Source organism: Calliphora vicina, chromosome 3 (genome assembly GCF_958450345.1).
Source record: "Calliphora vicina chromosome 3, idCalVici1.1, whole genome shotgun sequence".
Taxonomy (NCBI): Eukaryota; Metazoa; Arthropoda; class Insecta; order Diptera; family Calliphoridae; genus Calliphora; species Calliphora vicina.
The window spans coordinates 2,432,695-2,456,655 of record NC_088782.1 but is presented as its reverse complement, the minus strand read 5'-3'; the positions used below and the strand labels follow the sequence as shown (position 1 = coordinate 2,456,655).

The following is a 23,961-nucleotide window of genomic DNA, read 5'->3' as shown; positions in this document are numbered from 1 at the left end:
CAGTCAAAAAAAATGTTAATTAAGTCAATTTAACACTTTTTTTAAAACTGAACAACATTTTAGTTTTACGTGGAAAACATTCCAGTGCATCTGAAAATTGCATTTTTATCATAAATGTATTTTTTGAACAATTTTTTAAATTTATATAGTCTAAAGAGAACAACAAAATTATCTTTCAAATGCATCTTATATCAAAAAAATCTGACATTATCTGCATAAGATACGAATATTTAAATATAAAAACCATTTTTGATATGAATTTATGTTTTACAAACCTTTAATAAAATAAAAAATTTCATAAAATTTTTTACCTTTCAAAGGATTTCACTCTATCACAGTTCTGTATAAATAAAAATATGAGCTTTTTTACCGCGATTCACTGGTTATTGTGAATGAATAATAACAGCTGTAGTACTTATTGTGAATGTTTACGGTGTGTTGTGCATAAACAATAATTTTTGTTTTGTAAAGATAAACTATTTTTTTAATTATACAAAAAAATTATACATTTCTTGAGTCAAAATGATGAATAGACCGAAACCAAGTGAAACGGAAGAGGACATTTTGCTTTTACAGCAAAAATTTCTATCGGAAAAGGCAAAAAATCCCAAAATTCAGCCGGCGGCACAAATTGTGAAAATTGAAAAACGTGAGCAATTTGTATAAAATCATTTTATTAAAATTTTTAAAATTTACTTTATTACAGAACCTAAGAAATCTCTATTTGCCCAATTGCGACAACAAAAGCAGCAATCTGTGCCTGAGACGGTTAACAAGGAAGAATCAGAAAAAAACAAAATAATCTATGATGAAATTCATCACAAAATTGTGGGTGACCAAAATGAGAACAAATCAGTAACCGATATTATAATGGGTGATATTGTTGAGAATAATGTACAACAACCCAAACCATTTATGGCTACAGAAGTCAGAAATGCAACTGCTTTTCCCAAAATTCAAAAGATTAATCTGAATGCTTTGGCAAGTCGACCTACGAATGGCAAAAGTTTATTTGGTCAACTTATGGAAGAAAAATGCAAACATCAAGGTGAATCAATGGAATGTGAAGAACCTGCGACAGTTCAGAAAAACAAAAATCTAACTGCTTTGTATGGTGAGAAAAGTGTTATAGTCGAAGATTCTAAAACTGCAGCAGAAGTCCACAAAGAGAACTTAAATGTTTTGTGCCAATTGAAGGAGGAAGAAATATTGGCAGAGCGTAAAAAAATATTAGAATCTATAGGTAAGTTAATATTCCTCTGGAGTATATCGAACGCCGTCTCCGCTACAACTTGTTCTATATACCGAAATAATTACATTAACTTTTAGATCCTGCCTTAGTAGCTTTATTGGCCAATAAAAGAAAAGAAAAAACGCAAGCAAAACTAAAAATCTCTCCAACTTCAAATAAATCAGAAGCTATGGATACTTCCAGCAATAACATTAAAATCGAAGAGAATCCATTAAACGATTTACCATCTTCAAATCCAGCAGTTGATCTAATAGAACGCTCATCAGCCGAACAATGGATACACTTTGATGTTGTGGAAAAAGACAAACTTGAATGGATGCGTGATATACCAATGCAAGCTAGTAAATTGAAGGAGGGAGAAAAATTTGAAGCTCGCTTCGATTGGAAAGGTGTGCTATTACCCTATTCATTGGCAGATGTTAAGAGCACAACTGAAAATGAAACAGATGATCGAGAACTTTATTTGCATGGCGATGAACCTCATCGTCCAGGTTATACTTTGCAAGAACTATTTCGTTTAGCTCGTTCGAATGTTATGCAGCAACGAGTGACAGCATTCAATGCTATTGCTGGCATTTTAAATATTTATCAGCAGGGCTTCTACGACCAAGTCTTGGATTTGCCCATAACAAAGATATTCTTTTTATTAAGATTTGGTTTTGATGACAACACACCAGCTATGCTGGAGGTAGTGGGGAAGGCTTTAGCTTATTTATTTTATAATGAAACAGACGAGGTAAATTCTATTACAATTAGAATTTATATTCAATTACATATTATAATCTTACTTTTTCTTAGACTCTACTTGATTTTACTTATGAAAATCCCGGTTGTCATTGGCAACCTTGTCTGGAAGTCTTAAATGCAAACATTGACTCTGAAGATCCTGATTCCATAGACAATTTGCAAAAACATTTGCAACAGTTACAAGTGAATTTAAAGGGAGCAACTATCAAGGCCAATGTAGAGGAAAATGAAGAAGAAAGTAAAACCACAATGAGTGATTTTCAGCTGGCTGAAACCGATCTAATTGATTGCTTTTTAAGAACAAATATCTTACAAAGAATCTAGTGAGTTTAAGTTACTTAAATTGAATTTTATAGTTTTACATTAAACATTTGATGTATTTAAGTTTCATATTGAACTGTGTAAAGCCGGATAATAGTACAGTGTCATCTTGTTTGAAAATTTTAATACGTTTGGCTCGTAATGGCAAAGAGGTGGCCTTGCAAATTATCAACAATGATGGTTTAATAAATTGTTTGTTTGAGAATTTCCTGCCACGTTTGGAAAAAGTTGGTAAGTTTTATTTTGTTTTAAAATTTAAAAAACATTTTAAATGACAATTCTTTTGTTTGAAAATTGCCAGACACATCTCTTGAAACACCACCTTTTTATCACTATCCTCAGTATTTGTGTTTGAAATTATTGCGCATTTTAGTGTCATGTAATTTAGGTATTGCTGTTAAATTGCTTAATTTCAATTTAATAGATAGTTTGGAAAATTATCTCTTTAATAGAGAGGATATTAAGGTAAAATTAAAGTAAAAACTGATTTAACTTTGGTTTTGTATTAATTTTTTATTTATCTTTTATTTCAGGGCAAACTTATCAAAGTTCAAATTGAATCATTGCGTATTTTAAGATGTTTATTTTTATTGCGGGTAGAAAATAATACACTTTACAGGTAAATCTAAAACATTTAATCGAAAAGAAATTCAAAATTATCCTTAATCACGAGCGGATTATTGTCAACATAACACTGCAGAGTATTGTAGGCAATATTACACTTGTCACTTCCCTCTGTAATGATATAAAGTAATGAAATTAAATTATTAGATAGAAATTGTATTTAAATACCTTTTGTGCCACATGCTTCCGCTAACATTTTTATCGTTGGATGCAATTCGTCCGGTAATACCTGTAGCAGATGATCTATACGTATTGTGTTGCTTTCCTCCATCTATGAGAATGAATATGATGATGATATTAATTTATTATTTCATTAACTTTAGTAATTAGTAATTTATCTTACAATTCCTATTATATCGAATAGACACTGCACATAACATTCAAAATTTTTATTCTTTGGTAAAGAGCCTTGTAAACTCGATCTTATAACATCTGCCAAAATAAGAAGAAAATTATTATTTAATCAGGGGTAGTGGTTAGTTTTAAATGTTTACCTTCTGGTGTATCTGTTTGATTTTGACAACGTTTGTGTAGTTTTTTAGCATGTTTTCTAAGGTGCTCCGGTATTTCCATCTGAAATTAGATGTTGATATACAAATTATATGATTTGTAATAAAATAATCTTTATTTAAATTAAATGAGGCAATTATTCTAGTAAATGTTGGTCTGCCCACCGCTTCAAGTGGTAAAATCTTAAGATTTAAAAGAAAAGTTTCGAAAACAAATCGAAATTCAAAAGTTTTTTTTAGAAAAAAATTAAAAAATCGAAAAACTACATATCGACACCTAAAATGCAAAACAACGTAACACAATTTCAAAAATGTTTAAAGTGATGGGCAGAAAAACATTGCAAAATGAAAAGTATCTCTGATATAAACTTAATATCTCATACAGAACGACATACGCATTTCGAAATTAAGATTTAGTTTTCTTTTATTATTTTTTATGTTATTCATTATTATCTATTAAACATTAGATTTTTGAATTTTTGATGTTACGCTGTTGTGCATTTTAGGTGACGATATACTACTACTATACCTACAGTATAACTATTAGTTCACGCATAACCAGACTTCGTGCTACTGGGGGTAAGAGATTTATATTCTTACTAGCTGTCCCGACAAACGTTGTTCTGCCATAGCTCACACAAAGTTTGAAGAGTTCCACTATAATAGTACTTCAGATATGCAATAATAAATTTTTACTTTGTATGGGAGGTGCCATGCCCATTGTTCCTATATTGGTCAATTGTGAATCTAAACCATCCAGGGACCCAGCCGTTAAGGAGGAGTTCAGTTACTAACACACGTACATAAGAATTATATATATATAAAGAATATACTCTTTACCAATGTATACTTTATGATATAAAGAATGAAAACTATTTTTGTTAAAAAAATTGATGGTTGAAAAAAAAATTTTTTTAAAAAAAAAACGAAACTCAAATTTTTTTTTAGAAACAAAAATTTAATAATTCGAAAAAAATTTTGTAGGAAAAAAGATTCAGCGACCTTTTTTCGTACAAAATTTCTTTGAAATGTAAATTTTTTTTAGAAAAAAAAATTTTAAAATTCAAAAAAAAAATTTGTAGGAAATAAGGTTTTTTGGTGAAAAAATTCTATGGCGTTGTTGTAGCAGCAGTGATTGCTGAGTTGACAGCCCTTGGCCGAGTGAACTCGGGTCATTCCGGTGCGTAGAACCGACTGTCATTTCTATGGCGTTATATACGTCGCTGAGATTTCTTTGAAATGTATGTCATTAGATATTTATTTATTTATTCATTTATTTCGTAATATCAAGCCTTCATGGCCAAAATAAAATCGATATTGTCGTGAAAAGTGTAGAAATTACAAACGCAATGACAAACTTAGTGTAGAAACAACAGCTTGTGAATTTTGATGCGGATTCCGCTTCTCATATAAAAAAAACAACGGCATACCAGTCATCAGGCTTGTGTATCTACACTTATTTATACCCTTACCACTCATGGTGATGGATATAATTACACTTATTTTATAAACTAAAATACACTTTCATTTTTTAAGTCGGATCTTGAAACATAACCACGTAAATTCCCCCAAATTAATGGTTTAAATGAGTAGAAAGAAGTCTTATTATTTTTTGAAAACATTTTATAAATATTTACAAAGGTAAAACAACCGATCTTTTTAAATTAAATTATCAAATACTGGCTCTATTTTTTCTATGTTAAACACTCACAGCATTATTTGAAACCATAAAAATGGCGATAACTAAAAATATTGTAAGAATAATCCAAAATTTCATTTCTTTTGTTTCTTTCTTATAATTAAATACAAATTAAGTTTAAATTAAACCGCACAATATTGTATGACATTAAAGACCGTATTAAAACTGTAAATTTCCCTTTGCCATGCCTAGCTTTATATTAATTTTTTTTTACCAAAATGATTATGCATTTTTCCATTTCCAGGGAAAATTATTGAAAACGAATGTATTGTGTGTTTTTTTTGTTTCAGAAAATTTTTATCCGCCTTTCGCTATATGCTAGACTGGCACTATAATCATGTCATTTATGAAGAGGGCGGACCATTTTTGATACGACAACACGCAGCTTCACTACTAACAACGATAAGCAGTATTAACAGTCCGGTGGGTTCCGAAGTAACGGCACTGTTGGGTGACATATTGCATGATTGTTGTTGCAATTGGTTTTATAAGGCCATGCGTAATGGTGTGAAAGAGGTAAAAATACATTTTAATTTTGTTTTTTTTTTTTGCTTGTTTTAGATCTATTAATTACCCCGTGTAAGATTGTTTTTTTTTTTTTTTAATTAGACATACATTTGTTTATAATTAATATTCTAGCAATTATTAACTTGAAAATCATACAACTTATTAAATATTAATTTTCACTTTGAAATTTGCAGTTTTCACAAGCGACTTTATTGAGTTCGTGTTTGAATTGTGTTACATGGTATGTTCGTCATACTGATACAGCGCGCTTTCAAAACTTCATAAAAAAGTACCTGGATGAGTTTATAAAATCGGAAAGTTTTCTTAAGTTTTTAATAACCATAAGGTAAGTTGAACACAGTTGTAATGAATTATGAACTATGATACGTTTATAACGTACATGGTTATATTTTATACTTTTTAATGGTCCCTTAAATGCAATTTCATACCAAAATACATGTGTACAACGTACTGACTTCAGAACATCTTATACAAATAATATTGATGTTTGGTAAAAAAAAGTGTATGGCAATTTGATAACATTTTCAAAGGGCCATTGTATATTTTGTCGCTTATATTTAAAAATAACGCTCGACATTACTCAAGCGTTTGATAAAGTATGTCATGATGGTTTAATATACAAATTGAGTCCAAATTTATCCGCAAACCCTTTCTTTATTTGATATATTCGCCTGATATGCCAACTAACAATTAACATTTGTTGATGGTACTGCTATTTTAAGCCCTCAAGAAGTGTTTCGTTACTTACAAAATCATTAAACAATGGAAGTCAACGAGCAAAAATTTACACATATAACTTTTACATTGCGTTTAGAATCATGCATATCAATAACCAAACAATAATTCAATAATCGAAAGTTAAATAACCTTGCATACATCTCAATCGTTGAAATGTGTTAAGAATTGTGTACTAAATCTTCGGAAATTTAGCATTTTTGATTTTTTAAAGCTCTATCTTTATGCAATTATTTTATATATTTTTTACGAAATACAGTGGGACCTCCATTATCCGTATTGGTCGGGACCGGAAGCATTCTGGTCTGGTCATAATGACATTTAAAGCTTCATATTGCACCCTGATCCATTGGTTGGATCAAAGACGTCACATTTAGTTTTTCTATTAATATGAATTCATTTAAATTTCCCCACAAAAGTTGTGGCAGCTTCATACATATATAATCAGCCGAAGATTTGTCTCCCAAGTTTGTAAATTCCATGTCGCTTTTTTTTTTAATTTTGAGTGGAATATTTTGGCCTTTTCATTTACTATTAATCCAGAAATTGGAGTTCGTTCTTTCCAGAACCATTCATAAACTGCGAAATCTACTTTTGGTTCTTCAGCAGTCTTTAAATATATTCAGTTTCGAATGGGGAATTCCCCTTTTTCGTTTTATTGTGTTTGTTGTTCACAAATAATCGAAAAAAATGTTGCTATAATCCCGGATAATAGAGGTAATTACGGTTAATCGATGCAAAAAAGTTGAAATCGATCTAAAATTTGTTTCTTTTTCTTTCACGAATGATTGATGTTGCCGGATAATCAAATCACAGATAATCGAGGCCTCACTGTTTGTCAAATGCTATAATTTTCGAAACAGTTGCATCTGGTATAACAAGAACGCGAATATATACAAAGATTGTAAAAACTGAGAAAAAAAGAAAAAATATTTAAAAAAAAGCTTATTTTTGGACTGATTTGGCATCCTGTCACTATGGTAAGAAAGGTCTTGAGTGGTATAAAAACAATAATGTGGTATTTGTACTAAGAGAGGCAAATCCCCTAAACTGGTGCTAAGGCCAGTGGAGAGATATCGGGGTCTTGTTAAAAGGAAATTGAAGAGCTCAAAAAAGATGTCCAAATGTGTGGTAGATTTTAAACGGAGATGGACAACTTGTTCGAACAAAGTGATATTTCTGTCATTCTGTCGTATGTCGCTTTTGAATTAGAAAGTAATTATCGAAAAAGAAATTATTTTTTTGGAGATAGAGAAATTACAAAAATGTCATCTGCATTGAAAAAAAAAAAAAATTGCAGATGAGGGCCTGTATATTTTGAATAAAAAACGCCCTTAATCTTAAATAATTAAAATATTAAAGTTAAATAAAAACTAATTTTAAAAATTATGATAGAAGGTATTGAATAGAGGTCCTCGAAATGTTTTGTAGATTGATTTGTCCTGAGTAATGAAATTTTTAAAATAAATGAAAGAGTTAAAATATATTTCATGAACATTCCATATTTATAATGATATACACACATGGACAAAAGTTATCGTCATATCACTTATTTTTCGTTCGATGAACTACCACGTTCAGAAAAAAGTCAGAAAAAATTAATCATAAATAGTCCTTCATTTTACGACTCATTTATTTAATTTTAGTAAAAACTAAATTTGCAAAATGTTTATATACTACTAAATAAATAGCTAAAATCAAATGTAGGTTGCATTTAGTGGGGACAAAAGTGTTCGTCACTTCACTTGTTAGTGATATTTTAAACGCTTTTATAAGTAGGCTTGTTTGTCAAATTCAAAATTAGTCTTCTAACTTTTAAGTTTCGTTAGATTGATCGTAAAAAAGAGCTTTAAGTCAAAAATGAGCCAAAAAAGAAAAGAAACATCAATCGAAGAGCGGAAAATTATAATAAATGCCCACAAGCAGCACAAATCAATTAAAGAAATATGCGAATTAGTGGGTCGGCCCCGAACTACCATTTGTAGCATTATAAGTCGCCACAAAAATGATCCGGAGTGTGAGAATCGTCCAAGAAGCGGCAGACCTCAAAAGTTGTCAGTTCGTGAAAAACGTGAAATAATAAAAATTATAAAAAAAGAACCTAAAACACCATCTTCGGAAATTGCAGCAATATTAAAGGAGTCCTCAGGAAACGAGGTACATCCTCGTACTATACGCAGAGCGCTTAATGTGGAGGGTTACAATGCCAGAGTTTGTCGAAAAAAGCCTTTAATAAGCAAGGTGAATCAAGAAAAGCGACTTTCTTTTGCTAAAGAATATTTAAATAAGAAAAACGAGTTTTGGGACAAAGTGATATTTTCTGATGAAAGCAAATTCTGTGTATATCGGTCGGATGGTCGCTCTTTAGTCTGGAGACGGGAAGGAACTGCTCTTCAAGATAAAAATATTCAAACTACAGTCAAACATGGGGGTGCTGGAGTAATGGTATGGGGCTGTATGTCTTCGGGTGGGGTCGGTGAACTTGTGTTCATAGAAAATATAATGGACAAACATGTCTATTTAAATATTTTAAAAGAAAATTTGGCAAAAAGCGCACGTAAACTTGGCATTGAATCAGATTATTATTTCCAGCAAGATAATGATCCGAAGCACACTGCCGATATAGTTCGCTTGTGGATCTTATACAATACCCCTCACACCTTAAAAACGCCTCCTCAGTCACCGGACCTTAATCCGATTGAACACCTTTGGGACCATTTAGACAAACGAATAAGAGAACACCATATAACATCAAAGAATAGACTTAAAGAAGTACTAAAAGAAGAATGGGTAAAAATTGCACCACAAGTTACTAAAAAATTAGTACATTCAATGCAAAACCGTCTACGAGAAGTGATTAAATCGAAAGGAAAGCAAACAAGATATTAACTCTAATGTTTTTTTATGCATAACTGCAATTGACGAACACTTTTGTCCCCATGAAATGCAACTATTTTTTGTTTTTAGTTATTTTTAATCGCCATAATCATTTATTTTAAGTTTTTATTCAATTAAAATGAAATAAATATGTTCTAAAATCATTCCCAGTTCTTAAATTTTGTGTTCGAATATTTTTCTGCACGTGGTGGACCTCCAAACATAAAATATGTTAGGTGACGATCACTTTTGTCCATGTGTGTATGTATATATACATAAAGTTCTCTTATCATAAAATAAAATAAAATATACCACATAAATAAATGAAGATATAACATAAAAAAAAATAATTAAAAATTACTAATGATTAGTTAACCTCTAAGAAATGATAATACACCACAACATACATTCGAATAAGCAGAAAGAAAACTACAATTTCATGTACAGAAAAGTTATTTTAAAAACATTCTTAACTTTGACTTTGCACAGCTAAGTTCAAAATGTTCTCTAAACTAATTAAATCAGCAAGAAAAAAACTTACAAATAGTAAGTGTTCTATTTTTTTTTTAATGAATACATATTTAATAAAATAATAAAAAAAAATATACAAATTTGTTATTTAGAAAAATCCCTGGCAGTTGTTAAAACAATAAAGAAGTGTACGTGCAAACCCACGATCTGCAAATGTAAAAAGGGTCATAAAAAATTATTACTCCTAAATAAGGAAGCAATTCACATAAATGGGATTTTGGTGTAATTGAAACTTTAGCCAGGCGGCTAAAATGAAGCTAACGATGCTTTTACTAAAAACACTATCATCTGTGTATAATATTAATAATATCTAATATAATAAATCTACGTACATACTATATTATTATTATTGCATTACAAATAAATAAGATTTCATATAAGTAAATATTGTTGTTGTCTTTTTTAAATGATATTTGCATAACTCTGACTTGAGCTACAGTTTAATATTAGGTTAATATAAGGATTTCCTTTTAACGGTCCCCAGAATATTTTCCCCAGAATATTGAATAAATTTATGGGGTCTGTGACCAAACCGAATAACTAGAAAAGTGCCATTCCCACGACAGCCGGTTCTACGCACCGGAATGACCCGAGTTCACTCGGCCAAGGGCTGTCTACTCAGCAAACACTGCTGCTACAACAACAACTAGAAAAGTGCCGCTGAGGAACACCGATTGCTTACCAAAGCTTAAGATTAATGTGTTTTACCGGATTTAAAGACGGAAGACAATGATCGCCTAGGCCAGCCGAACAAGTTTGACGAGCTAGAATTGGAGGCATTATTCCATGAAGATTGTTGTCAAACTGCACAAGAGCTTTCACAATCATTGGTAATTTCAAAAAGTTTGCAAGCAGCAGGAGACCTTGAAAGATGATTTTGCATGTCTGAAATGCTGCATGAACGCTATAAAAGAAAATAATTTTTGCACCGAATCATTACTTGCGATCAAAACTGAAGCTCAAGAGATCGTGTGTGAAGCCCGGCCAATCAGCCGAATCGACACCAAAACCAAATATCCAAGGCGCTAAAGTAATGCTATTCGGTGGGAGCAAAAGGGTCCTTTCTATTACGAGCTGCTGAAATCTGACCAGACCATCCCAGGGAACCTATACCGAAGGTAACACATTCGTTTGAAGCGAGTATTTGCCGAAAAACGCCCAGAATATACGGCCAGACATGTAACCGTAATATTCCATCATGAAAACGCTAGGCTACATGTTGCGATACCAGTTACAAACTACTTAGAAGTGGTTGGGAAGTTTTGCTTCACGCCGACTACTTTTTGTTTCAATCGATGCAGATCGGGTATGGTCCCGAATAGTTAGCTATTGAACTTCTAGAAATTGCTGTCAGAAATATTTTGTAGATTATGTAAATATGTCAAACCAGTCCACAAATGGCCGAAGCCGATTTTCAATAAATTTTTTCTTTCACCATTTTAGTAAATTTAATTAATTATTTTATACATGCACAATATAAAAATAACAAACATTTAATTCAACAAATATTCCTCCGTAACAGTCCATCTTCAATAGTCATACGAGACTCTGTGGATCGTCGAACAGTGCATAATCCCCTGCCAAATGTAGGCTCTGTCATAATGAATGCCCATGGACCCCAATTGGTTATAGCTCAAACATATCCAATCTACTTCATAACAGCACTCTGGCGTCTAATGGAATTACTTTTAGAGCGAAATGAAAAACATTTATTTGAAATACTACTTAAACCCGACATACTCGAGCCCTTAGTAAGCTTTTTACGTTCACTGTCGACACGCTGTAATCGCTATTTGGCTACGAATTTCTATGCCAAAATGGAAATGAAACTAATTTTTAAACTATTATGTTTCGAAGGATTCCATACGTATTTCAATAGCTCGGAAATGTTGCAAATTGTTTACAATTATCTTTGCTGTTTAACAGCCGAACAAATACCAGAAATTGAAGAACTCTTCGAAAGGGTAATATTCAATACTCGCTACATACAAGTGGAGGCAGAGACTTTAAATAAATGGCGTAAAACCTGCTTGGAATTAGTATATCCTCATTATATTGTGGTGGTAAGTTAGAATTGTTTGTCATATAGTTTATTTCTTTAACATACATCCATTATTTTATAGTCACCCAGCGAATTGCCATTAATGCTGCCATTTAGTCAAATTCCTTTGCTGCCTTCAGATTGGCCTTATTTTCAACTGAAAGTTATTTTACAGAATTATGTGGAAAACATACAACATAACAGCTCTCTTGAATTCTCCGGTAATTGGAAATATTTTAATTTATTACGACTGCATAAAATGAATATTAATTTATGTATGTATTTTGTATTTTGTATTTTTCATTAAACTAAAAACAGAACGTGAAATATTGGAAATGACTTTGAATTTTGTAACACAATTGGAAAAGTCTAATGATAAATTACAAATTGCCACACCAACGGAGAAATTAATGTACTTGATGATAGCATTCATGGGACCGGATTCACAATTTCTGGACAGGGACATGCACGAATTATTACGCCAACACTTAATGGAATTTTACGCACAATCTCAGAATGTAATGTTTCAATTTGATGAGATTTATCAAGGTAAATACAAATTAATAAATTTGACAAAGCTATATCTATGAGCATCTAACATTTCTACAAACATATATTAAAGTATGGTATGGGACATAATCTAACAATGTCCCTTTCTCTCTCGCTTTATTTTAAAGGCAAGTGCAGGTTTGAAAATTTATACGCCTTGTTTGTGGATCATTTTCAAGCAGCCAGCTATGGCAATGAATTGTTTAGTTCCTTGGTACTGATACCTTTAGCACAGAAATACAATAATAAATGGCGTAGACGTGTTTGGTCTGATTATGCTTCTGCTTTACGTTTTCTCGACTGTAATGAAAATATGGTAAGTTTTTATTCCATGAAAAGTCTGTATAAAATCATGTTTTTTTATGTCTGCTTAAAAATATTATATTTTTTTTTTGTTATTGTTTCTAGTTGATTGGCGGCCTCGAGGCATATTTACAGCCTGCCGAGGAGGAAGAGTCACTGATAAGAGACTACAATAATGCTTTGAATGGCAATTTACTTCGTGCAAATACTTTACCACATAAAATTGCTACACATCATGTGGAGAAATTTAAAGAAAGCCAACATTTTAAAACCAAGTAAATTTAGACATAATAACAATAAAAAAAAACCTAAACACTAAAATACAAAAGAAGTCTAAAATGTAAGTAACAAACATTTTTGCTAATTATACTTATATTCTGTGCCGTTTCTTTTTTGTTTGCTCAACATTTTGTGGGTAATGGGGTGAGAAATTGAAAGTCATGAGGTGTATGTACAACGGGCACCAGAATCATATTTTATTCTCAATAAAAAAAAACTCATACATAATAAGAAAATTTCACATTCACACATTGGTGGAATATAAAGGTACGGAAATGAAATTTTAATTTTGAGAATAAAATCTGTTTATTATGTGATTTTATGGAAATTGTGAAATAAGAAGTTTTGTATTCAATACTAGTATTTTTCATATCTTTTTTAAACGGCACTAAATTATGTGTTTATTTATTTATGTATGTATGTATATTGAAGAGGAATGTTAGCAGCTTTGTTAAATTAGAAATATTGATTTATTTTACAATATATGTAAATTAAAGAAGAATGATAGTGTTGTCATCGTTAATAAAAAATATAAAAGTTAATCAAAAAGTCAATACTTTCATTATGGAAACAAATTCGATATTTTTTAAAGTACTGATAATATTTAATTCTTCTTTTGACATTGTAATTCGCATTTTTTGTTTTAATGATCATATCTGCTCAAAATAATAGATACACCTAATTGGAAAAAATTTAAATGGCGGTAACATTGAAAATTTCCTCGCAAGCGTTAAGAATACATCATATTATTAAAATTTCTATCTGGCAATGTCATGTCAGTCAAAAATCTGGCAACTATTTGCTTTCATGTTGATTTTTAAAAACGAATTTATTTGAATTACAAAAAATTATTTGCTCATAAAAATAGATACACATCAGTAATTTGTAATTTGTTTATATACAATTTTTTTTTTGTGCAATTTTTTGTTCCTATTTACGTGAAACAGTAAGTATAATTTAAATTTTAGCAACAATTTTATAAAAAATAGGATTCTTTTGAAGAAAATGGGACGAAATCATCATTGTACCGAAGATGAGAAAAAAATTGTTCAAACGATGAGAAATCAAGGAAAATCATTACGGGAAATAGCAAAGAGCATAGGAAGATCTTTACATTTTGTCCAAAATGCTTTATCTAAAAAACAAAAAAGAGAAACTCGCGGTAGACCAAAGAAAACCAGTCCAGAAACAGATAGGCCGATCGTCCTTATGGTTAAAAAAGACCCTTTCATATCATCGAAAGCTATTTCTGCGGAGCTATGTAACGAAATCAGTCCACAAACAGTTCGTCGTCGTCTTTTACAAGCTAAATTGCCGGGAAGAATTGCCAGAAAAGTGCCACTAATGCGCCAAAAAAATATCAAGACAAGATTAGAATTTGCTAAAGAGCACTTACAATGGTCCGGGTGTGAAGGCGAAAAAAAATGGAGAAATATTTTATGGAGCGACGAAACAAAAATAAATTTGTTTGGAAACGACTGCCAAAGAAATGTACGCCGACCAAAAGGAAAATAATTCCACGTTAAATTTACAAAAAAGACGGTAAAACATGGCGGGGGAAACATAATGGTTTGGGGTTGCTTTTCATGGAATGGTGTTGGTCCGATATTCCGAATAGAAGATACCATGAATGCTAGTGGGTATAGAGACATATTGGAAAACGTAATGCTTCCATATGCATCGGAAAATATGCCATTAATATGGACATTCCAGCAGGACAACGACCCAAAACATAGTTCAAGATTAGTTAAAAACTGGTTCTTGGAGAATAACGTACCTGTTTTAAGCTGGCCCAGCCAATCCCCTGATTTAAACCCAATAGAAAACTTGTGGAGTGAATTAAATATAAGGCTTTCGAAGGAAGTTTTCAAAAATAAAGACGATTTATGGGAGAAAACGCAAAAAATATGGTACGAGATTCCATTGGAGAAGTGTCAGAACTTGATATCCAGTATGCCCAGAAGAGTGGAGAAAGTTTTACAAAACAAAGGTGGATATACTGGATACTAGCTTTACTTTAATAATAAACTAATTTTTTTAAGATAAAATTTATTAGCTTTTGTTTAATAAGAATTTTTAAAAATGTATCTATTATTATGAGCACCAAATTTTTCGAAATTTAAGAAATTTAATTTACTTTATAATATTTATTATTAATTATGAAATATTTTGTTTTTGTTTTTTACTCTCCTTTTAACTATAAATAAAAATCGACTGAATTTTTTTTATAATTTTACAATATACCATTATTTTTTTTTCGTTTTTAAAAAATAAATTTTGATGTATCTATTATTTTGAGCAGATGTGTATATAGAAGTATTTGTTTGTCACAAGATTAATCAAATAAGTTCTATCTGATGCACGATATATAATTTCATTCCAACGCAGCTGTAAATGGGATATTTCAGTTTCAATTTGGCGTCTACATGTGTGTGATAGTCTTCCAATACGTCGACTGCCCTGGGGGTTCCAGTCTATGGCTCGTTTAGCGTATGTGCAATCCATTTCGTTAAAAAAATATTGATGAAAATTAAAGAACATCACAAAATTCATATTTCACTTAAATTCGTACAATTATATTAAATTATAATTAAAACTTTAAAAATTAAAAAAAAATTAATATTAAATAATCCTAATACTTTGTAGGGTATCATTTGCTATTTTTTAGTGCCTTTACGATTTTAAATGAAGCGTTGATATTCTGGGCACTGACAGTCTTACCCAATTTTTTTATTTGTGGATAAGGGCAATTAAAATTATACCCAATTTTCTGATAGGTAATAGCACACACAATATAAAAATAGCATTTTAAAATATTTCCAAAACATCAACTTTCTAAAACTAATGAATAAAATTTGACTACGATGGTGTACGATTTTAAGTGACATTCACTGTATGTACATTAGGGATATAATTGATTTTGGCAAAATTTTTGGCATACCACCACGTGATGGCCAATGTTGTATAAGTAACGAAAATCATTTTTTAGGTCATTTGGAATCAAAAACATCACGCACCAACACCAATTTCTAAAATAAACCAAATTTTTTTTTTCACTGAAAAATTATATAAATAATTCCATATTTTTGGTTGCAAGTGTGAGGGATACTTCCCACTACAAAAAATTATCTTTTGTAGTATGTCCGCAGTTGTTATTAAAATAAAATATATTGTATTTCGAAATAATTGAAAATATTCAATGAAAAACTTTATTGCGTTTGGTGTGCTGATATTTATTTTCAAGCCAACCAGTGATGCAGTTTCCTGGGCATGTCTAAAAAGGTCTGAGTATGTCGATAAATGTCATCAGCGTAGTCTAGGTCCTCCAGTCTGTCTTGAAGACCCCAACTGATTCCCTTTCTATGAGATATTGCCTTATGAATTCATACGTCAAGTACGAAGTTAAAAATCAGGGGAGATAATACACACTTGCCTTGCATTTGGCAAGTACACCTTTATATTCTAATGAGTTTTATATGTACATATGTCTACGTGGTTTAGGGAGTCTCAAAGACTTTTGACAACTAAAGGTGATCTCCATTCTACAGACTGATCTATGATCACTCTTACCCCCATTTTCTTAATCTCTAGTTATTTTTTATAGTGACGATATACTGACAGTTCTCATACACAAATTATATTAATTGGAAGAATGTCGTTACGAAAAACGATAACCAAAGATTGAGAAAATGGGGGTTAGGCTTGTTCCTTTCTAAGCTCAGGAAGAAGAGAAGTTGAAATTCTTATATTTATTCCATATTTATTCAATCACCTTGTTGATCATAATCCAATTTTTACGGGCTGTTAGATCTCCTTTTTTGGTAATTTTATGATGATACCTTCAGCAATTTTCCGCTGGGAGTAGTTCCGTACGTTAGAATTGGTTTATAATTGGCGTGAGCAAATGGGCACTCGTTGTTGCGTCAACTTTTAACAGCTCTAGGGAGATATACATACATATATATTAGGCGATTTGTTGTTTTTCAGTGATTTTATTGTTTCTCAAATTTCAGTAATTGTGGGGCAATCGATAGAGATATTTGTTGTCGTCCAATGCGATTCACAGCTGCATATTGACTGATGTGTGGTTAGGGACACAATTTTTTGGTTGACCGCATTCTGCCATTATAATGAATAAATTATAATTTTCTAATGTAACTAACCTGTGATGATTGTATTCTTCCTTTGCCATTTTTCTTGTACCCACTGAAAGCTCTATTTCCTGATTAGCAGCTGTAATATTATATTAAAGCTCTTAAATCACCTTATCTTAAATACTACTTACTACGAGTATATTGTAAAAATACAACATCAAGAACGTGGTAAATTGCGCAACATGTTTTGGGTTCAAATTATATTTTTGAATGAATATAAAACACGCAATACAGCGATTATTTCAACAGTTACTTCAATGCTGGTTATTATTGTAGTAAATGCTGCTATAAAAACGTTTAATTTATGAATAGGAATTTTATGAGTTTTTCTTTATTTTTAAACTAAGGACGTTCACAAAACTCCTTTAAAACTTTTTAAAAGTCAATGAAATGAATACCTGTAATATTTATATTAGCTCATCTCATTGTTTTGGTTTTGAAGTGTAAACACAATGTCCTCAAATCGTTTACAAAAAACAATAAAATATCTATGTAATGCTGTGCAAAGTCTTGTAATGATAAACCAAATATGACAACGAAACTTTACAACATTACAAGTGTCTTTAAGCAGCCAGTATTCAAGGACAATTATGCTACTTATTTGTACAATAGTACACAGAGAAAACAGATTCGTGATAGCAACCGAATTTATTGCCAATCGAATGATTCGGTTGCACACATCGAATTTTTCGGTTCTATCAACAGAAAGTCATTTGATATAGAAGAATTTCGGATAAAGCATCCAAACTTTTGTTACGCACTCCACAATTTTGTAGCCACAACTGTAAAATTCGTTCACTTAAGTAGAATCATTCGATTGACAACAAATTCGGTTGCTATCACGAATCTGTTGTCTCTGTGTAGCATTATAATGAAGGTCATTTGTAGGTAAATGTAACAGAATTCCCCATTATTTGTAAGCTGATCGAGGCTGTTGATTCTTTTTGTTTGAAATGTTTAAAGGAGTACAAATGAATTTGTTGTAAATGCTACTATCCTGTTGCTTTTTTTTTATTATAAATGTCTTTCTGTTATGGATAGAGTGGCTTTTTATGAGAATTTTTTAATTTATATTGTTTATGTTTCTTATTTATTTGTTATAAACCACAAAATAATGGTTTAAAAAGTACATTAATCAGGGAGTATTTTATTAAATTTGTCAGATTTTTAGGAAATATTTAAAGTGTAATAAAGAAATAGATGATTAAAGCATTATTCACATTAAATTTGGTTTTTATAATATAACCATTTTACGCAAAAATCTAGCATGTATTAGGATTTATTATTTTAATATGACGTATTGCAAACGAAACAGCGCAATAATATAGTTAAATATACTATTAACTAACGAACTATTCGACCGATAAAACGCTTTCCCGTTCTCTCTGTTTGAGTACCACACAAGGGCCGTTTTTCCATAGTCGGGCCAGAAATATGAAGGCACTCTGTGCTGTTTTGATAACTCTTTCAGTCACAGTTTTATGTGTAAAAGTTTATAATCAAAACAATTACATTTTTACTTTAATTAGGGTTCATATATTATGAAAAATAAGAAAAACTAAAAATACAGCTAAAGGTTTTTATGGAATAAGGTGGTTAGTTTATTAACCACCATGGTGTTTGGCATTAAAAATAATTACGATAAAACTTATCATCATTTTGACTAAATTTTCTGAACAAAACAAACGAAATAGCTGTTTAGGTGAGACATTCTCCAATTTATTTATATCATTTGGCTTATTACGTTCTGTGTCGGCTCTACCAATCGACATTTTTTTACCATTTTGTGTATATAAGTCACTAACAGAAGTATTAGCCAAATTTTATAGAGGTATGTCATCATCCGAATCAAAATCTCCAAACAAATACTAAATAACAAAGTAACACTGATATCGATGAACTATAAACACTCTGATCTGTTTTTAATGAATGCGGGAAAACCTCTTAGAAATACTGCTGTTTAAAATATTTTCAAATTAATTAATTAATTAATTAATTTTACCTGAGCATCCTGACGGCAAAGTTTTGCCAAAGAACTTAATCGATGACTTAAAAACATTTAATTGTTTAGTAAAATGCCAATAGATGTCACTAAAAATAGTTTAAAGACTCTAAAAAAGGTGCTTAGAAAAGTGACCACTAAACCGGAAAGAGTTAAGAATGGTAAAAGCCGTCTTTCTAGACACTCCGTAATATATATTTCTGTATTTATTGTACCTGATGTCACAAATGATTTTGCCACAACTGCAAATGGTTTGCCACTAGGGTTTGGGGTTTCCCGGATAATTGAATTTCCCGGGAAAGAAAATCAATACATTACAATTCAATTGTATCCAAATAAAACTAAACAAAAGTTTGTTAAAATATTTGGAGATCACTTGTTACTATAAAATTAAATATTAGCGGTATTCATGATATCGTAGAGTAAAAGAGCAATTAAGTGTCACAAAATTTTATAAATTGTGAACGTATCTTTATAATTCGATGTCGATTAATATGTTAATGGGATTTTTAATGCACTTTTTTCTTTCTTTTGATTTTTCTGTTATATTTTTATACCCTTCATCATGAGTGGCAAGGGTATATATAAGTTTGTCATTCCGTTTGTAATTTCTACATTTTTCATTTGCGACCCCACAAAGTATATATATTCTGAATCGTTATAGATAGCGGAGTCGATATAGCCATGTCCGTCTGTGTGCTGAAGCCCCCAAATAACTTACATACACGAATGATACATCAATATCTCCGAAATTCTTCCGGCTCGGTTGCTATTTAAAATCGGTCCACAAATGGCTTAGATATAAGGAAAAAACCAGGACAACCTCGATTTTTGATCTATTTTTGACCCATATCTGGATTACTAAATCATTAATATAGACAATGATAGATATTTCAAAGACATTTGCAACGACGTATATAAGACCATAGTAAGTTGGACCTACAATGGGTCAAAATCGGGAAAAAAATTTTTAACCCGAATTTTTTTCTTCAAAAAAAAAAAAAATTTTTTAAAATTTAAAACAAAAAAAATTTAAATTTAAAAAAATTAAAATAACAATCGAACAATTTTTTTTCCAAAAAATGAAAAAAACAACTAAAAAAAAATTTAATTTTGTTTACCTAAAAATATTTAAAATTTTGAAGTATAATTTGGTGAAGGGTATATAAGATTCGGCACAGCCGAATATAGACTCTTACTTGTTTTTAATTAAAGTCATATTAAGTTAAGTTATATCATTATTTTATTTATTTTCAATGTAAATAAGTATATGCATAGTGTTTTCATAACTGGAATGCAGTAAAATATTTCCATTTTAATGCAAGAAGCAGAATTGGAAACATTATCTTCTCTCTGGACACTTTTTAGGCATAAATTTTGATATAATAATAATAATAATACACTAAATGGATAGAATTGGTAGGTATCATATGCGTGGCACGTTTTTTCCCGCACTGTGACACTATTACGATAAGAAAGCGATATCATATTCGATGAGTTTCAACTTCAAGATGATACGTTTGGGACACTTTTTGGATAGTAATTGTTGGCAGGGGTGTTGTCTGTTTTGTCACTTTTTGGATAGTAATTGTTGGCAGGGGTGTTGTCTGTTTTCGCATACAAATACAGAAACACTTTTTTTCTCGCACATCGAGAAACGATGGAATTTTTTGTTTCACAGTTCATGTGAGAAATTTTCCGATGCGAGAAATACAGAAACGAGCTACTGGAAATACATTAGAAAAACAGTTTACTACAAATATCAACTTATTTAAAAGTTACTAAAATATTGGCTTTAATGCTTTACACTTGTAATAAGCCTGAATAATTCAAATAGATTTTGGAAACTTTCAATATAACAGAAAAATCACAAAACTGTTTGGCTTGTCTGTCACGTTTCTTTGCAAAAAGCAAAGACATAGACGAAGAAATTGCCATAAAAGACAAGAGAATTAAAAAGGGTTAAATAAATTAATTAATTAATTCCATTTAACTCAATATGGTATTATCTAATTTTATTCACACCAACACACCAACAAACACACCATTTAGCTAAGTTATTATTAATAACTTTAATGGAAAAACATATCACGTTCAATACAAATATTTGTTAAAACGAGTACTATTCATTTATTTATTTATTTAAGCTGATAAATACCAGCGAACGGCCTGCTATTGGTATTTATCAAGATAATTGTTGTGAAATCAGTAGACAGTCACTTTGCCAATGATAATTTCTTTTTGCATTTTTGAATGCAAATTGATTTCTGTTTAATTTATACTCATTATTATATTCATTACTTTTTTTCTTTTGCATATTTTGATTTTGTTTAATTTAAGCTAAAAGATTAAGTCTAACGCTTTTGGTCGGTCAATTCCATTTATTATACATCAAATACTTAATTAAAATGATAAGTTAATTATTTAGAAATATTGAAATTGTAATGAACCACACAACTAACTACTACTCACTGAGTTTAGTTTTAGTTCGTATTAAACATCACTATCATGACACACACGCAAATCCAAAATGACTAATGAAATGCGTTTTAATTATGTTGGCCTAATGCTAAGTATGTTTTGGACATAATAAACTATAAAAATTACAACAATTTAAAAGTATTATTTGATTATTTTGCTGAATTTCTTAAAAAAACAAAAACATTGCTTATAATTGAAAATTTAATTGTTTTCTTAATATCTTCCTAGCAAGCAGTTAAGCTAATAATCAATTTATTCCTTATAGACAGTAATTTTCCCTAATGTCTGATCACAATTAATATATTTTAGGTTATTTGACAAGTATGAGCACTTTGTAGTGTAGAAAAAAGTCAATTGGTTACTTTATGTATCCCATGTAATATAGCGTGAAGTCAATTGTATCTTTATTGTAACTAAGGAATCTAGAGTGTAACTACTTTAAACGTTTTCTTTATACTGAACTTTAGAAAGTAGTTATTTTACGTAAGTACCAGACTAATCTATTGTAGAGTTAGTCTTCCCTTAGTTAGTCTTTTTTTACTTTCAGCCATTTTTTTTTAAACTAAAGTAGCATCAAGTATATGATTTTCTTGAACAAAATAACGTATACGCTTTGAGTAATTAATTAATCCTAATTTTTTTTAATAAATTTGTTGCAATTGAATATTTTTTGCAGTCTTAATGAAAATTTAATGAAGAAATTAATTAAAATAAAATAAAAAAAACATAATAAAATTAAAAAAAATATATATATACTGCTTTTATTTAAAATAAAAAAAATATGTTTATTTAAGTTTTTATTTTTTCTTTGAAAAAAATATTTTTTTTTCATAAAATATATTTCTAGAGTCATTGTAATTCAAATTTGAAAATTTTGTTTTAATATCTCAAGTAGTTTTCATTTTATATCGTTTTTTGCTTCTCCTATAAACTTATGAAAAGTGATGTTACGTTATTTTGCATTTTAGGTGACGATATATAATTTAATAAAAAAATATAAAAAAAATATATAGTTATCATTGCATTGTCCATCAGCTACATAAAAATTTTGTATTTTTTGTATTTTTTCTTCTTTTGCTTCTAAGTTTTTTAGAGCATTGCGATCTGGAACTTTATAAATCTTATCTATATATATAAAAGAGTAACGTTACTGACTCACTGACTGACTGACTGACTGATTCATCATCGCACAGCCCAAACGACTGAAGCTAGAATCATGAAAATTTAACTGTGGGTTCCTCCCTCCCCAAAACGATCCGATAAGAAGGGATTTTTGGAAATTCGAACGTTTAGGGGGTAAAAAAGGGTAAAAAAGGGTAAAAACGGGTAAATTCGGTAACCTTATATCTTAAAACTAATAAAGATGCAAAAAAACTTAAATTGCATGCTACTCCATTCAAAAAATAAGCTGACAGGTGTTTCGTACTTTTTCGAAATTCGAAACTGTTAGGGGAGAAAACGGGTAAAAACTGTATTTTCGTACTTTTTTGCCACCCTATGTATCTTTTAAACCAATAAATATAGAATCAAATTTTAAATCGTATTCTTTACTTATCAAAAAAATAAGAAATATAAGTTTGGTACTTTTTGGAAATTCGAACCCTTAAGGGATAAAAATTGTGTTTATTTTTGGTACTTTTTCATAAAATATGTTTTTCTATAATTTGACATAGACATACGAATATTTTATTATGAACTCCCACCACGTTACAGAAATTTATTTGAATAAAATTGTACCACCTCAATGGGAATAAAAAAGGTGCCAAAAAGGGGATAAAATCGGGAAAATACATTATATTTGAAATTATTAAGCCAATTTTGATAATTTGTTTAACGTTGTATTGGGCCAAATCCGGGTAAACATTTTGGTACTTTTTTTAAAACATATTTATTCTTGGACACATTAACACAGATTGTAATATTTTGAGACATGCCTGTAGCATAAACAATTTTGGCAAAATGTAATATTTTTAAATTTCAAACTTGAGGGGTGTTCAAGGAAGAAAAGGGAAATTGGTACTTTTCTCCTAATGGTACTTTTTTAACATTTTAAATTATTTCAGTTATCGACATTAAAGTTAGCTGATATGTATCTGAGTGAAGTTAGTGTTAGTTAATATTTAGGTACCAAAATGTGTGAACTGAACTATAGGTACTTTTTTGTTCTTCTAATGGTACTTTTTTGAAATTTCTATAACAATGGACTTAGAAACATGAAACTAAACATATATGGTCCTAAGTAAGTGAATTCTAGGGGGAGACTTTTTTGTACTTTTTCTTTATTGGAATGGTACTTTTTGCAATTTCTTCACCAATGAACCAAGAAACA

General features: G+C 30.3%; 2 protein-coding genes and 1 long non-coding RNA gene across 3 annotated transcripts; 2 read left to right on the top strand and 1 right to left on the bottom strand.

Annotated features, from left to right (window-relative positions):
- Window positions 1-469: 469 nt before the first annotated feature.
- LOC135954001 (RNA polymerase II-associated protein 1) lies at window positions 470-13,091 on the top strand. The gene is made up of 14 exons (XM_065504045.1): window positions 470-649; window positions 707-1,243; window positions 1,330-1,988; window positions 2,051-2,322; window positions 2,385-2,551; window positions 2,622-2,785; window positions 2,854-2,939; window positions 5,443-5,668; window positions 5,854-6,005; window positions 11,346-11,886; window positions 11,947-12,085; window positions 12,183-12,413; window positions 12,542-12,729; window positions 12,822-13,091. The coding sequence occupies exons 1-14, from the start codon at window positions 523-525 to the stop codon at window positions 12,993-12,995; spliced, it is 3,663 nt and encodes a 1,220-aa protein (XP_065360117.1). The 5' UTR covers window positions 470-522; the 3' UTR covers window positions 12,996-13,091.
- Obp69a (Odorant-binding protein 69a) lies at window positions 2,814-5,230 on the bottom strand. The gene is made up of 5 exons (XM_065504049.1): window positions 5,165-5,230; window positions 3,439-3,517; window positions 3,288-3,376; window positions 3,113-3,215; window positions 2,814-3,055 (listed from the first exon to the last, which is right to left on the bottom strand). The coding sequence occupies exons 1-5, from the start codon at window positions 5,228-5,230 to the stop codon at window positions 2,955-2,957; spliced, it is 438 nt and encodes a 145-aa protein (XP_065360121.1). The 3' UTR covers window positions 2,814-2,954.
- LOC135954003 (uncharacterized) lies at window positions 9,775-10,208 on the top strand. Its single transcript, XR_010576231.1, has 2 exons — window positions 9,775-9,838; window positions 9,916-10,208. It is a non-coding gene; the product is annotated as an uncharacterized LOC135954003 (long non-coding RNA).
- Window positions 13,092-23,961: the final 10,870 nt, after the last annotated feature.

Excerpts from the sequence above, each read along its gene's own strand:
- LOC135954001 (XM_065504045.1), top strand. The coding sequence starts at position 523 with ATGATGAATAGACCGAAACCAAGTGAAACGGAAGAGGACATTTTGCTT. Across the intron at positions 1,989-2,050 it reads TTTATAATGAAACAGACGAG|ACTCTACTTGATTTTACTTA; the intron begins GTAAATTCTATT and ends ACTTTTTCTTAG. Across the intron at positions 12,414-12,541 it reads ATTTGATGAGATTTATCAAG|GCAAGTGCAGGTTTGAAAAT; the intron begins GTAAATACAAAT and ends TTTATTTTAAAG.
- Obp69a (XM_065504049.1), bottom strand. The coding sequence starts at position 5,230 with ATGAAATTTTGGATTATTCTTACAATATTTTTAGTTATCGCCATTTTT. Across the intron at positions 3,377-3,438 it reads TCAAACAGATACACCAGAAG|ATGTTATAAGATCGAGTTTA; the intron begins GTAAACATTTAA and ends TTATTTTGGCAG. Across the intron at positions 3,216-3,287 it reads TATTCGATATAATAGGAATT|ATGGAGGAAAGCAACACAAT; the intron begins GTAAGATAAATT and ends TCATTCTCATAG.